The sequence below is a fragment of the Pteropus vampyrus genome, unplaced genomic scaffold (genome assembly GCF_000151845.1).
Source record: "Pteropus vampyrus isolate Shadow unplaced genomic scaffold, Pvam_2.0 Scaffold449, whole genome shotgun sequence".
NCBI lineage: Eukaryota > Metazoa > Chordata > Mammalia > Chiroptera > Pteropodidae > Pteropus > Pteropus vampyrus.
Genome location: NW_011889230.1, coordinates 370,539 through 386,680, shown reverse-complemented (window position 1 = coordinate 386,680; position 16,142 = coordinate 370,539). Strand labels below are relative to the sequence as shown.

At 59.8% G+C, this 16,142-nt stretch overlaps 1 protein-coding gene across 6 annotated transcripts in view; it reads right to left on the bottom strand.

The window, feature by feature from the left end:
- TNS3 (tensin 3) overlaps positions 1-16,142 on the bottom strand; it is an 83,522-nt gene that overhangs the window by 25,440 nt on the left and 41,940 nt on the right. For 4 of the 6 annotated variants that reach the window (XM_023524167.1, XM_023524166.1, XM_023524170.1 and 1 more), the window contains 2 exons: positions 12,310-12,421; positions 6,017-6,054 (listed from right to left, as the gene is read on the bottom strand). In XM_023524167.1, the coding sequence (XP_023379935.1) occupies positions 6,017-6,054; positions 12,310-12,421 (150 nt within the window). Of the gene's footprint in view, positions 1-6,016; positions 6,055-12,170; positions 12,289-12,309; positions 12,422-13,186; positions 13,318-16,142 lie in introns of those variants that run through there. The other 2 variants (XM_023524169.1, XM_023524171.1) reach the window with 2 other exon arrangements.

Sequence of the window (16,142 nt, the reverse complement as noted above, 5' to 3'; positions counted from 1 at the left end):
CCATAGGCCCCTGGGTGTCCGCGGATGTGTGGGAGCAGGTCCGAGGCCCCTGCCCTGTGGACCAGGCCCACAGAGGACCCTCGAGCCCACCAGCCTGTCCTCCGTGACGGGGGAGGGGGCGGTGACGTCAGCGTGGGGCCTGCACGTGGGCTGGGGAGACCATGGCGAGAATGGGCGATCCCACATGACCCAGAATCTCCTCTCCCGGCCAGAGCTGGCGTGCGCCACCAAACCCACCAGGAAACCCTGACACCTGCCACCACAGACACGCCGCTGGGCACCAGCAGGGAGGACAGGCCTGTGACGGCTGGCTGGTGACACTGGGGAGACGCAGCCGCAGGCCGGGACAGCGAGCAGGGACCCCGCAGAAGCAAGGGGCCCGGCTGCTACTCTGCAGAGGAAGCAGGGCCGGATGCAGCCCAGTCTGTCCTGTCTCCCCGGGGCGCATGGCGAAGGGCTGCCCTGCTGGCCACCCGCGTCCACACAGCCCTCATGCCGGCCGTTGGCACCCAGCAGGGTCCCAGAAGGAGCCGGAGGCAGCATGAGCAGCGTGCCAACCGCGGTGGCGTTTGGTGATGTTCAAGGATGTGCCCTTCTGGTGGCTCCTTCCTGCCGGCCGCCTTCAAGTTCAGAAACGCACCGAGACCCCGCTGTCGGTGCCCCGGTTGGGGCTTCAATTATTTTGGGTTTAAAAACGTGAATTCCTGTGTGACGGAAACGGCAGGGCCAACAGCAGTGGCGGCCCTCTCCGAGCACGGCAGCTGCCGACCCCGGGCCGGCCCGAGCCATGGCCTGCGACCCGCTGCCCGACGCCGTCTCAAAGCAACGGCTCCCGCCGGGCAAGCGGCCGCCACCGCGACGGGCCTTTAACAAGGTGGCACGCGTCAAGTGATGTCTTCTCACTGGATTAAGCCAGAGAGAAACCGGACTGCTACCCAGGATGGGGTCTTGTGGACAAGGCACAAAGTGCCCCCGAGAAGCGCGAGGCTTAAAACACTCAGCGGCTCTTCCTGCTCCAGGACAATGTGCAAAAATTAAAGATGAGACGCTCTCCGTGGGGGACGGACGAACAAGCCGCGGCCCAGTGGACGATGGGTGCTGCCCCGAGCTGAGGGGCGATGAGCTGTCCGGCCACGGGAAGACCCGGAGGGCCCGCGGACGCGCACGGTGGAGTGGGGGAGCCCATCCCAGGGGGCTGCACGCTGCGAGCTTCCGCCTGTGGCAGGTGCCAGGGAAGGGACAACGGTGTGATCGGTGTCACCGGGACTTTGAGAGGGCGGGCGGGAGGAGCAGGCAGAGCATGGATTTTCAGGGCAGCGAAACGCTCCGCGGGACGTGACAGTGGTGGACACGTCATCACCGTGTGTCAGGTCCCAGTGCACACGGCCGCGAGCGAGCAGAACGTAAACAGCAGGCCGTGGCCGAGGACGGCTCCCGGGCTGCGACAGGCGCCCATGCCCGCGCCGGTGTACACGGCGTACTTCTCCCAGGCTCACTGGGAACCTGAAACCGCTCTGAAAAATCACACCTGTTCATCCTCAAAAAGCACCTGTCGAACGGTAAAACAGGCCCGTGTGTGTCTGACCCCGGCGGATAAAAGGCCGAAATGGACCTGCAGGCAGCGCCGCAGTCGGCAGCCAGCTCCATGCCTGGCCTGGGGCGAGATCGGGAAACTTGCTGAGTCCACCAGTTTGAAAATTAACCGCCAGCTCCACCCCCCTCACAGGAGCAGGGAGAGGCAGGGTGGGGGTGGGGCGGGGACAGAGGCAGCAAGTGTCAATGCTCAGTGGCAGTGACACCCAGGGAGACCATGACGACGAAAGGACAGACTAGCAGGGCGCTGGTCAGTCCAGGAGCGGAGCTGACGGCCGCCATCCTGAGCAGGCAGGGTCAGCCGGCCGCGGGGCTGGGTGCGGAGCTGTGCGGCCTCACGTCACCCCAAACCACTGTGTCCAATGGGCTGCCTTGTCTCAGAGGAGTGTCCCCTGCCCGAGGCCACAGGGCACGGAAGCGGGGCCAGGGGTGACAACCGGCCCCTCGAGCCAGCAGTTTTCTGCAGGAAACTTCTCGGACCTTCATTTCACTGACAAACCCAGGTTTTCTGTCCCCAAGAGAGATGTGGGTCCCACTGAATAAAGGCTCCCACCGACATCCCGTGGGGCACAGGGGCCACTCCATCCTGAGCGCAGAGCGTGGCCTGCCTCATTCCGCCAGCCCGTGCCTCTGATGGCGTAGGACAGCAGCAAGGGCAGAGGGGGCCCCCGGGGCCGCAGGACGGGCGGGAGCTCAGCCTCACAGGTCAGGGCTAGCCGGGAGGCCTCTGCCGGCGAGGGCTTTGGGGCTGCGTCCTCCTTAGGGGACATCTCAGAGCTCCTGCAGCCAGGCCGGAGAGGCTGCCAGAAGTTGGATGACGCTGCCCTTGCCCAAGTCCCCGGGAGGGCGGGGGTCTCAGAGAAGACCAGATAGAAGCTGAGCAGAGCCTCCGAGTGATGCCTGGGACAGTGCCGGTGGCCCCCGGGGCACCCTTCCGGCGGGGGGACCACAGAGCGGGAGGGCCCGACCCAGAGCCGAGGGCAGCAAGGCCGGTGGGCCCTGCGGGCACGGGAGCGGCGACACAGGGTGTCCTCAGGCCCACGTCACTCCACAGCAGACACATGAGGGGCCAAGCGTGAAGAGCACATGGACGGCAAAGCCACACTCAGGGCCCAGCACCTCGGACGCCAGGACGCGGGTCCGTGTGACAGCGGGGAGGTCGCCCCACCGTCCCCGCGTCCCCTGTCATCTGCCGCTAGAGCAGCTTTACGCTCCTGCTCCCTTCTCTCTGGCCCATGAGTCGGTCAGTGGCCGGGGGAAACCCACGTCACAGCCCCGAAGGCGGGCGCGGGTCCAGGGAGCAGCACGGCCCCCGGGAAGCAGCGTGCCTGGAACCCCAAGCTTTTCGGCCGTCCCACCCCCGTTTTTGCCTTCCCTAGAACCAGAAGAATCAGCACCCCCACAATCAAAACTAAGAGAAGCCGTTTCCGGGCAGGTCACAGAGAGGCACCCGCCTAATGCGTGAGGAAACAGGCTCGGGTGCCAGACGTGCTCTAGCAGACGAGGAGCCTGCTGGGGTACAGCCCAGGCGTCGGCCTCCGTGAGCCCCGACGGCACACGCTCCCCTGAGGGGCCACGGCTAACGGCCAGTGACCTCAGACGTGTCTGGCCCATGCCTCGGCTTCCTCGTCTGGCCCCGGCCTGTGGCCTGGCCTGTGTCTGCAGGATGGCTGTCTCCACAGCCTTCGCCCTGCAGAAGGGCACCCGGGGGCCTGGTCGGGAGCCTGACGGTGGCCCCAGTGCCAACGAGGCAATGGCAGTGGCAGTGGGGTACCCAGGTGCCGCTCCCCCTTCGATGTCCCCACCGGGCTGTGGGCCATCACGAAGGGCCCCGCAGGGCCGGACTGTGTCCTTAAGTGACGCTTCACTGTCTCCCGAGAAACCCAGGCACGCCCGGTAAGGGAGCCGGCACACGCGGTGACCAAGTGTCCGGGCAAGCCACGTCCTGCTCCTGGAGGACGGAGCTGCACCTCGGCTTGCCTCTCGGGCAGCTGAGAATTTATGGCCCTCGTGTCCCCCCGCCCCGAGGCACTGTGGTTCTGGAATAAGAAAGGGCTTTGTCATTGCTGGTGGCGGTCTCTCCTGCTGGTCAAAGGAAAAAAAAAAGAATTCGGATCCAGTTCCACGCCGTGATCCAGAAAGGGTGAGCGCTCACCCCTCAGCGGCTGCCAACTGCTGTGGGAGAAACGCCACAGCCGGTGACGGTCAAGACGGCTGGAGTTCTCTGAACCGCAGAATTCAATACCCCAAGTGGCTGGCTGCGCCCCTTTAAGGAACGGAGCCAAGAGCAGCAGGCCAGGTCGGGGCGGCCGGCCAGCGAGGCCGCCACAGGCGGATGCACACGCACACACGCACATGCACACACACGCACACACGTACGCACACGCAACGCACACACGTGACATGCACACACGTGCACATGTACATGCATGCACACACGCGCATGCGCACGCACACACATGTACATGCACGCACACATGCACACACATGCACGCACACGCACACACGCACATGCACACACGCACACGCACACGCACACACACGCACACGCAATGCACACACGCGCGCATGCACACACGCGCACGTGTACATGCGCGCACGCACACACACACGTACATGCACGCACACATGCACACATGCACGCACACGTGCACACGCACATGCACACGCACGCAGGATGGGAGTGGCAGGACAGGCAGTGGCTCCGGGGCGGCTCCCCTGCCCCACGGTGCTGGAGCTGAGCTGTGCAGGGTCGGCTCACGCAAAGGAGACCCCCCAGGGGCTGGGAGCACGTCTAAATCCTCGCCAGGGTGCGGGAAACTCCCTCTCTGAAATCCTAAACGCTTCCCAAGATGGCATTTACCCCGCGCCATCGCATGGGACCTCCGCTCCGACAGGGGCCTCGGCTTACAGGCACAGGCACATGAGGGGCAACAGCATGTGGGGGGCACGGCAGACCTGAGCCACGCCGGGGGGGGGGGCTCCGTCAGCGCATGAGCGTGAGCCGGCGGGAAGGGCCGGCCTCCCCAGAGCCAGGCCAAGGTGCGGCCGGAAGTGTCCCCGAGCACCAGCACAGACGCCTGTGCTTGAACTGGCCCCAAACGAAGATCATGTGACATCTCAGAAGCAGGGGACGGCGTTCAGACAGGACAGGAGGGGCTGCCGGCTTGGGGACTGGGTGACAGTATAGCACGAGGTCTGGACTATTCTCCCTACTTTGCATGTGTCCCAAGTTCTCCATGATGAAAAGTTTAAAAAAGAAGTCATTTAATCTCTTTCCTGAAAAAAAAAAGGGCTGGATTTGCTTATAGTTCTTCCAACTTTGTGTGTGTGTGCGCACAGTGCATTCGTGTGTGTACGTTGTGTGTGCGCACAGTGCATTCATGTGTGTATGTCGGTGTATGTGCACAGTGCATTCGTGTGTGTACGTTGTGTGTGTGCATGGGTGTGCATGTCTGTGTGTGAGTGCATGTGTGGGTGTGCTGTGTGTGTGTGTGCCGGCATGCATACGTGTGTGGGGCGTGCACCGTGACACGTGTGCAAGGTCAGGAGGGTGAAGAAACCAGGACCCCTGACCCTCACGGGGAGAACAGACCCCGTGGAGCCGCCTCCAGCACGGGTCCCTTCCACTCGGCCCCAGGACCAGCTGGAAACTCAGGGACAGCTGGCCCACAAGGTCCCCAGCAGCAAGGGATCCCGAGACCCTCTAAGACCCCGTCTCCCGGACCTCTAGCCATGGGGGCACAGCCTGGGGGACGCAGGACAGGCCCCTCCAGAGGCGGGGCCAGCCGTCAGCAGGAGGCCACAGGTCCTGGCAAGTGTGGGTGGTGCAGGGCCCTGGCCCAGGGGTGCCGGTAGCTGCCCCATGCCGTGTCCAGGCCACTTCACTTCCCCACTAATCGGAACCCGAAGCCCAACCAAGCGTGGTGGGCCTCCAGCGCTTCGTGGGGGCCACTGGCGATCTAACTCTCCAGGGGGCACGTGAAAGCAGGACAACTGCATCTGACTCGGGCCCCCGACCTCCGTGACAGTCTGACCTCCCCAGAATCCCCGGACAACTACCCTAAAAAGCAGCCAAGGCCACCTCACGGCCAGGGTGTGCTGAGTCCCTGCCCGGAGAGGCGGCCTGTCGGTGTCACTGGAGGTGGTCGATCGCGGCCGAGGGCTGCGACAAGGCCAGGCAACAGGAGCGAGTTCTCCTCCGAAACCAGATACCTCGGCTCCGTGTTCTGTAATTCAAACCGTGCATTTCACGGCCTTCGGTTTACTCCAGAAATAAGAAGTGCACGCCCTGTCGCACAGGGCCCGCCGGCCCCTCCAGGGCTTTCGGCTCCGTCTGACGCGGCCCGGGGTTCCCCCCGCCCCGACACCGTCACCGAGGCGCAGGCGGCCGGATGGCCCGCGGACGCGATGTGGCGCTTACCTTGGCCTCACATGTCCTGTGGCAGGAGAACTTGACGGCTGCAAGAGAGAGAGAGAGAGAGAGACTGTGTGCCCGGCGTCTGTGCACAGCGCCTCCGCCTCCCCGAAGCCCCCGCCCTGGGAAAGGTCCAGGCTGGGAGGCTCTGGGCTTACGACGCGCGGGGGCGGACGGGTGTGCGGGGACCAGCCACCGCCGCGCCATCAGCCGCGTCCAGATGGGCCGCGGGTTCTCGGGAGAGGCAGTCGCAGCCCCCCAGCAGGTGGGTGGCCGCGACAGAGCCCTGGAGAGGAAGGGGTGACTCTGAGCAGCGAAAGGCACTAATCTGCCCGGAAATTACAGCCGCCCCCTGAAGAAGGGCGAGAACTGTGACAACGTCCTACGATCCGGGACCGGCGCCTTGAAGCTGGCAGAGCAGGACATTCGAGCGGCAACCTGCCCCCTCACCCCCACCGATGCCCCGGCGCTGACCGGCGGGCGCAGGCCAGCCCGAGTCCCCCTGGGGGTCCTTCCAGGGGCCACTGTGCAAACTCGGCCTCCAACGATGCGGATCTGGAGCAGGAACCCCGAGATTCCACAGGCCCGGCCCCCAGAGGCTGCATGTGCCGACCCCGCCCCCTGCGATGGGCCTGGGCTCACAGGCCCGCCCCTCCCCCACGGCCCGGGCGCAGCAGCAGGACGGGCAGAGGCTGAAGGGTGAAGCACTGAGCCAAACACACCCGCCATAGGCTCCCACGTGACTCCAGGTGGGCGCCCCTCCCCTCCCCAGATGAACCCACGGGGACGGCTGTGGCCTGGGGGACAGGGGCCAGGGCGTGCAGGGGCCTGAGCTGGCTTCCCGGCCCTCCCCGGTGGGGCTGCCCTGCACAGGACCAGCGACCTCCCGGGCCTGTTCCTTTTCCCAGGATACCCGCGATGCAGAAAGCCAGCCTCTCGGGGCCCTGCTTAGAAAGCGCGTGGGGTCCCAGGAGCACAAGGCCTCGGTCAGGACTCGCGCCCCAAATCCTGGCTCAGCGCTTCGAGGCCCAAGCTTTCCACCCCCATCCCCCTCCTTCCTGTGAGCTGGGGACAGAAATGCTGACCTGGCCAGCTCAGGGCTGAATGCGGGCACAGCAGAGCGAAGCGGCCAGCGGCCAGGGCCAGCAGCGACCGGAGCTCGGGGTAAGAGCGGCCACGGTTACCTTTGCCACATCTACTGTGCCTCCGAGGTTTGTGAGTGTAGTCACAAAGGCGAATATTCGTCCTGCATCCCCTGATGGGCACGGCCCGCCAGGCAACGAGAGGTTCTGTGACCAAGACAGACGGGCCGTCCCCGGAGTAGGAGGGACGTCCCGCCAGATGGAAAGGCGGCCAGGGGAAGGGCTGGGGTGGAGAGCGGGGAGGTGCGAGAGGCCGTGGCCTTGGCGTGAGTGAGAGTCAGCGCGAGGGATCCCTGCCCTCAGGATGCTCTGTCCCCACGCGGAACTGGGCGGCCGGTCGGCTCAGCGGCCCGGGTCGGGGCAGGACAGTGCTGGAGGCAGCCCGAGATGGCCGGGGCCGTGCGCAGTGCCCTCCCCCGGTGACGGGCCGTCTGCGTGGCGAGGGCCCGGCTGTGACTTCCGCCCTGGTCTCTTGGACCGGGGGCCGCATGGGGAGGGCACCACCTTGCCAGCGCGTGACAGCCACCTTGGACTCGAGCCCTCAGTCCAAGTAGAAGCTTCGGGTGACACAGCCTCTGAAGAGACTCGGAACCAGCACTGCCCGGCCAGGGACCCCCAAACTCCCGACCGCAGACACGGTGAGAAGTAGCAGACGTGGCTATCGTGGGAAGGCTCTGACTTTCGGGGCGACCCTCTGTGCAGACTCTGAACTGACGGGCCGCCTCGACCCACGGGCTGTGTCACGGGAAGCACGTGACAGCGGTGTGTGGCGTCCACGGAGAAGGACCAAGGCGGCCCCCAGGGCACCATGGACACTTCAGGGCAGAATCGTTCCATTCATGAGGTTCACTAGTCACAGTCAAGTCACACCAATCACCACGTGCTCAGGTGGAGGCCCCACAGGGGACCCACTGCTCACGGGGTCGGCAGTGACCCCCGCAGCACCCTCCCGGTGTCACTGCCTCCACGCCTCTCAGCCCACAGGGAGGAAGTGTGAGGGTGCCGGGGCCAAGCGGTGGCCCGTGCAGGCCGGAATTCCAGCCCGTCATCCCCCGGCCACAGCCTCCCCCGGCCGCACGCGGCCTGACGCGTCACGCACAGAACCAGTGTCCAGGCCGATCCCCACCACTGTCAACTACAGCAGAAGATGCGAGCCCCTCAGCACCGACCCACACCCTCGGGGGCCACCAGCGGCTGTGCCAGTGCCACCCCCGCTCCCCGCCACCATGCCTCGCTTCCCCATCCTCGGCGCCCCGCCGCCCCGCTCTGCCGTCTCTGCCTGGAACTTTCCATATGCCCTCTGCATCTGGCTGACTTGTTTCTTCAAGACAGAGGCAGGAGCCGCCGCCTCCACCAGGAAGCTCTCCCTCCACCCATCCTGCCACTCTAGGCTGTTCCAGGGCCCCTTGGCCACCTCGTCACTTCGAAGTCATCTGTGTGTGTCCATCGCTCCTGACGAGATCGGGCACATCCAGGATGGCATCACCTGCTGTGTAGTGCCAGCTCCTTGGAACTGGGACACAAACAGGAAGAAGGGACCTGCGGACGAAGCGCTCACCCCGTGACACTGACAGAATCCTCATTGCACTGACCTGGCCGAACTGTCACTACAGCCATGAGGTGCCACAGAGCCCCGGCCTGCTTATTGAGGGGCCTGTGGGCTGTGGGCGAGGCCAGACAGCTCGTCCTGGACACCCGGCGCTGACCCTCACCTGCTCCAGGGCTGCGTCAGAAGCCAGCAGGACCACAGGCCGGGGCCTCCTGACCTGGCCACCACCCCGGGGACGCAGTGCCCAGCGAAGGGGGGCTACAGACAGGCCAGACCACCTTCAACACGCTGTACCCCAACACACTGTACCCCAACACACTGCACCCCACTGTGCTGTACCACCACACTGCATCCCCACTGCACTACACCCCACCGTGCTGCATCCCGACCATGCTGCACCCCACCATGCTGCACCCCTACTGCGTTGCACCCCAGCACGCTGCATCCCTAGCATGCTGCAACCCCCTACACGCTGCACCCCCAAGGCGCTGCACCCCACCGTGCTGCACCAACATGCTGCAACCCCAACACACTGCACCCCCACCACGCTGCACCCCCACCACGCTGTACCCCTAAGGTGCCGCACCCTCATCATGCTGCATCCTTAGCATGCTGCACCCCAACATGCTGTACTACCACGCTGCAGCCCCACCATGCTGCATCCCAACGCAGTGTGCTGCACCCTAACGTGTTATACCACCGCGCTGCACCCCCACTGTGCTGCACCCCACCACACTGCACCCCCAACACTGCACCCCCACCCCAACGCACTGCACTCCCAACACACTGTACCCCAATGCACTGTACCAACATACTACACCTCCATCACACTGCACCCCTAACACACTGCACCCCCAACGCACTGCACCCCCAACGGTGCAGGCCCAAGAGGACAAAATGTTGACTCGACATCTGCCTCTCGCCTCCACCCCCCAGGCCAGACCAGCTCGCGCTTCCTCGTTTACCTTCCTCGTTTACTCTGAGCCTTACAAGATGTAATTGACAGGCAAAATTGTATCTATTTACCGTGTACAACATGATGATCTGATACATGTACAGCTGCGAAATATTTACCGCAATCAAGTTAACTACCACCTCCGCCACCTCGCAGCTGCCATTTTTATGTGCGTGGGGGAGGACGCTCCAGACCTACTCAGCAACTTCCAAGTTCGTAACAGAGCCGTTCGCTAGTCGCCATGCTGTGCACTGGAGCCCAGAATTATTCTTAAAGCTGGAAGTCTGTGCCCTTTGACCGACACCTCCCCATTTTTCCCACCCCCAGCTCCTGGCAACCACCATCATACTCTGTTTCTGCAAATTTAACTTTTTATTTTTTGAGGGTCCACACACAAGTGAGGTTATACAGTATTTGTCTTTCTGTCTGACATTTCACTTAGCAGAGGTCCTCTCGGTTTATCCGCATCACAAATGGCAGGATTTTCTTCTTTTTTTATGACTGAATAATATTCATATATATCACATTTTCTTTATCCATCCATTCATTGACAAACACTCAGGCTGTTTCATGTCTTTGCTTCTGTGAATAATGCTGCAGACACATCCCTTCACGATACTGACCCAGCGATCCAGAAGTGGGATCACTGGGTCACAAGGTGGCTCTAGTTTTAATCGTTTGAGGACCCTCCACACTATTCCACAGCGGTTGCATCAATTTACAATCCCACCATCAGTGCATGGGGGTTCCCTTTTCTCCACACCCTCACCAACCCTCCTTACCTCTTGTCTTATTGATGACAGCATTCTGACAGGTGTGAGGTGATCACTGTGGTTTTGACCACATGTCCCTGATGATTAGTGATGTTGAGCACCTTTTTATGCACCTGTTGGCCGTCTGTATGTCTTCTTTGGAAAAACGTCTATTCAGATCCTCTGCCCATAATCAGACTGGTTTTCTTGCTATTGCGTTGTATGGGTTCTTTAAGTATTTTGGATCTTAACCCTTTATCGGATATATGATCTGCAAATATCTCACATTCCTTAGATCATCTTTTCATTTCGTTGACTGTTTCTTTTGCTGTGCAGGTGTTGTTAGGTCGATCAAGTCACACTTACTAATTTTTGCTTTTGTTGCTTGTGTTTTTGGCGTCATATCCAAAAAATCGCTGCCAAGACCAATGCGAAGGAGCTTCCCCCACATCTTCTTCTAATGGTTTCTGATCTTATGTTCAAATCTTTAATCCAATTCGAGTAAATTTTTAGGAGTGCTTCAAGACAGAAGTCTAGGTTCATTCTTCCCCTTGTCAAAATTAGTTGACTATATATACGTGGGTTTATTTCTAGGCTCTTGATTCTGTTCCGTTGGTCTATATGTCTATTTTTATGCCAGTCCCATACTGCTTTGATTACTACAGCTTTGTAATATAGTTTGAAATCAGGGCTCATAATGCTTCCAGCTTTGTTCTTTCTAAAGATTGCTTCAGTTATTTGGGGTCATTTGTGGCTCCAAACAAATTTTAGGATTGTTTTTTTTCTATTTCTGTAAAAACGACACTGAAATTTTGATAGGAGTTATACTGAATCTATAGATTGCTTTGGATACTATGGTCATTTCCATAATATTAATTATTCTAATCCAAGAACACAAGATCTTTCCATTTATTTGTGTCTTCAGTATTTTTCATTATTGTCTTAGTTTTCAGGTACTGGAAACTATCTTTCACCTCCTTGATTAACTTACTCCTAAGTATTTGTTTTTGTTTTGGTGCTATTGGACCGCTTTCTTAATTTCTCTTCTTGACAGTTTGTTGTTAGTGTATAGAAACACAACTAATTTTGGTACGTTGATTTCGTGTCCTACAACCTTACTGACTTCATTTATTAGCTCTAACAGTTTCTGGTGGAATCCTTAGGATTTCCTATCATTTTTTTAAAAAAAATGCCAGACTTTTATAAATGCCAGGCAGCTTTCAACTGTATGAACAGTCACGAATTCCTGGCGAGGACCTGTGCGTGTTCTAGGGGCAAATCCCAAACCCCAGCGACGCCGCGACGCCACCGAGCAGCCCCAGGCCTCCTCCAGCGCCCGGTGCCCCCGTCCTCCTCTGCTCTGTGACACAGACCCACGGCCCCCAAACCCAGCGCTAAGGTTCAAGGGAAACAAGAGATGTCATTCCCACACGTCCATCATGCACATTCAATGTGCAAGCAGAGAAAAACAGCAAGTCGCAGCGGCCACCGCGCGCCGGCGGCTGTGTTTACGGCAGGAGTGAAGCCTGCGTGCGGCCAGCTGCAGGGAGACGCCACAGCGAACGGGGACTCTGAACACAAACGTTCTGTTGGTAAACTCTGGCAAGCGGCCAGACAGTGAAAATGAATAACCCGAGTCGCTGACACGAGGGACCAGACAGGGAGCAAACTGCTCTCTCCCCTCCCCCACGCGGCGGCCCCGCCCTTCTGGGAAAACTTCCGAGCACACACCTGGGGAGCGCACACCTGCGTGAGCACACACCTGCCGGCGGGGTCAGGCTGGGAAGGGGACTTCCAAGACTTGCCTTCCGGAAAGCCCCGCGAGGTTTTCGTTCTGCGTTTTGCTCGCCGCTCGCTTCGCTTTGGTCGAATCGGCCGAGGGAAGGAAAGCGAGGACTCACCTGGGCTCGAGATCCCTGGCCCGTCGAGAGTCTGTTTGCAAACCCCACAGACTCTGGCTCTTTTGAAGACCTTGTTCTTAAAACTGTGCAGACTTGCAGTCAACTCTTCTGGCTGAAAAAGTAAAGGGAGAAATGGTCAGCTCTTCGGCTCACGGCCTGTTTGCTTTTCCTCGTCCCTGTCAGGGGAAAATAAATCTAGCAGGGTCTGTGAAGAGCACAAATGGGAACTTTACCAGGGAAACAAGACAGCGAGGAGCCGGCCGGAGACGCGGGGACGCCGGGGCGGGGGGCTCAGGGGGGCCCCGCCAGCGTTCACAAAGCCGGAGCCCTGGGAGGCCGCGCACCCCCGCCGGGCTGTTACCCCCGGCCGGGCGCCCGGGAGGGCCACCCGGTCACGCTGGAGCCCCAGACCGGAGGCCTGCGGCCACCACTCCCGTGACAAAGCAACCCGCCCGCGTTCCCGGGGCCCTAACGCGGTTACTTCTGGAAGAAATGACGAAGGAGCTGCTAGCACAACGAGCCAGCAGAGAGGCGGACTGACGGACTCGCCGGCCCCCTTGCCTCTCCGGGTTGCGGGGCGCCTCTGCGCAGGAGAGGCGGTCGTCAGACCCACATGCTCAGACCTGAGGGTGCTCCCGAAGCCTGCTGCAGCACCCCGTCCCTCACACACACTGTCCTCAGGGGGCACAACCGCCCCTCGCCCACCTGATCCGCATGTGCACACTCAAGGCTCACGGCTGTGTGACGATCTCGTAAAATTCAGTTTGCCTCGGAAACCAAGTACCAATCGCTGTGCCCATCTGCTGACAGTGACAGTGACGGAGATCCACATGGACCACTAAGGCCGTCACTCACTGACAGAGCGGCCCAAACTCACCGAGAACAGGAACTGTTCCCAAGAGCGTGAAATGAATGGTACGACTACTGTGGAAACCGTCCGACAATTTCTTATAAATATTCTTAAATTTACAGCAGCGCGACGACTCCTCAATTCCAGTCCTACGGACACTAGAAAGAAAGAAATGCAAAAATCCACGAAAGACTTGTGCAAGGACGGTCAGGGCCTCCTGACTTAAAGTGCTCCAAACAGGAAGTCACCCAAGTGTCCAACAAAGGAGCCTGGCTAAGCCAAGCACGGTGCAGGCACACACGGGACACTGTTCCTGAACACGCACGAGCGACTAACACACGTCCCACCACGGGCGAACCACAGAAGCGCTAATACGCTGAGTCAAAGCAGCCGGACTGTGAACACGTCTATTTATAGGATGTACGTGAGCGGGCAAACGAATCTGCCTTGTTCCTCCGAGGCAGAAAAAATCAGGTGAGCCCTATGAGCGCCCAAGATTCCTGCATGGAGAAAGTCTCCAGGATGCAGAGAAGGAACGGGAGCCAGTGTCCTACCTGGTCGGGGAGAAGGAGCTAAGGGTTCAGGCAGAGCGAGGCAGCAAGAATTCACCCAACACAGTGCCGGAGCACGGAGCGCAGCACTGAACTCTCAAGACCTCTGTGCTCAAGAGGGCCCTCTGCGGCCTTCAGCCGAGTGCTAAGGAGCACATGCGTGTGTGCGTGTGGGCACGTGTGTGTGTGCACGCGCATGCGTGAGGGAGGACTGGAGAAGGCAGCGCTCCCGTGCGCGACCAGAACACCCGAGGCTCACGCAGCACTGCCCAGAAAGCGCGGAGGATCTTGCCTGTCGGCGGTTAACGGGCAACTCTAGAGCGCACTGCCCCTCTCCTGCCCACCGCATCTAGAAAACGGTACCCAAAAGGATCGTACTCTCTGTGAGCAACCTACTGCATTGCAGAGCAAGGCGAGAATACCTGTAGGAATGACCAAACACCCAGCAGAATTCTGAAGGTCTGGGATCCGATCAAAAACGATCAGGCGTACAAAGCGACAGGAAAACACAGCCCGTGATGAGAACGACCGGTCGACTGAACGTGACCCCGAACTCATGGAATTCGCAGAGACGCTATTAAGAGGTATCGCAACTGCATTCCGTATGTTCAAAAACTGAGTAGGGACCTTGAAGGTATAAACAGGTCCAAATGAAACAACCATAGAAGAAAATGCAAAAATCAGAGGTGAAAACACACTGGATAAAATTATTGTGAGATTAGACACTGCAGGAGACAGATTAGTGAACTGGAAGAGATCCGCCGCACGCTTCCCCAGATAAAGCCCCGAAAGAAGAGACAGCCTAAGTAAGTGAATTAATAGATAAGCAGACAGCATCGGGGGACAACTTCAGCAGCCTGACCCCCAGCAATTAGGGTCTGTCATTACCGGATGTAATTACTGTATGGTTGGGGGGGCTGGGATTTAAAGAAATAATAGCCGAAAGTTTCTAAAACATGAGTTAAACTATAAACCCATAGATCTGAGAAACTCGACAAATCCAAAATATAAGAAATGTGATGGAAGCTACATCCAGGTACATAATCGAATCGCTCACACCTAGTAACAAATAAAAAAATATTAAAAGCACTCGCACGGGGAAAAACAAAAGACGTTACATATGGGGGACCAACTGTTAGCAAAATAGCAGATTTCTCAACTTAAAAACAAACAAACACCAACAAAAAACAAGTAGACGGTGGAGCGACAAAAAATACTCAAAGAAAAATCTGTCCATCGAGAATTCTGGACCCAGCAGAAGAACCTTTCACAAGTGAGAACGAATTCCGAAATTCTTAAGACATACGGCAGCTTCAGGCAGCCACCCCAACTCTAAGGCAGCCTTGACCCCCGCCCCTCCACGCTCTCTGTAATGCGGGCGCCAAGTCCAGCCCCGCCCGCCCGTGCTCCCTGAGCCGCCGACCCCGACCCTGCGGCGGCCTCAGCGCTTACTCCCTCCTGAAGTTTTGCTGCCTTTGGCAAACCTGTCAAACGAGAGAAAGTGTCCTGCACCAAGCAGAAGGCTTCTCACCACTTCTGTCCCCCAGCACGTCACAGCTTCTCAGGGGAAAGGACACCCCCTGCCTCCCGCCCGTTCACAGATCTACCGTAAATGACCAGAGGCTAAACTGGGCACCAGCTGCGGGTGCCGCGGGGGCGGGGGGGGGGGTCACTGGCGCAGTCTTACAGCAGCTCCGCCTAAGCTCCACCCCAGACTAATTAAAACAGCTTCCCTGGGGGCGGGGCAGGAAGCCGCTGCTTTCCAAGCTCCGCGGCGATGCCGATGCGCCGCCAGCCCGCCAGCCACCACTGCGGAACGCGGCACTGGGGACGTCTGTCCCGCATACGCTGCCGTCACGTGCGTCTGCACACGTGCGCGTCTGGTGCTTTGAGACGGCACGCTTTTGGAGAGCAGGGCCCCTGTCTTCCGCGCCTTCCAGGGGCGCGGGGCTGCGGGATGCCAGCCTGAGACCACACAGCCACGGATGAGGCCGAGGGCTCGGCCCGAGCCCCGCCCGCGTCTCGGGCTCAGACAGGAGCCGGCATTCAAGCATCTGACAAACGCGGCCTTCTACCGGAATCCGCAGCTGGCGCACACTTCCCCCCTCGTGTTTGTTGTTTGTTGATCTGCCTTCTCCGCTGCGCCCCTCCGCTGCTCAGATGCAGGACACCAGGCTCTCACCCTCTGTCCCCCGCGGCCCTGCCCAGCGCCCGCAGACAGCGGACCGTGGGCCCTCAGTTAATATTTGTTGGCCAAATGAATTGGCCACAGTCTGTGGGCCAAGGGGCGGACACTGTGACCTTTCATTCCTTACAAACACCTTTATTCCAACCCAGGAGAAAGAGGCACTGTGTCCTGAGGTTTTCTCAGCCGCTGGGCCACAGCTGGGAGCTGCCGGGGGAAACAGCGGAGCTGCTGTTGGGGGCTGAAC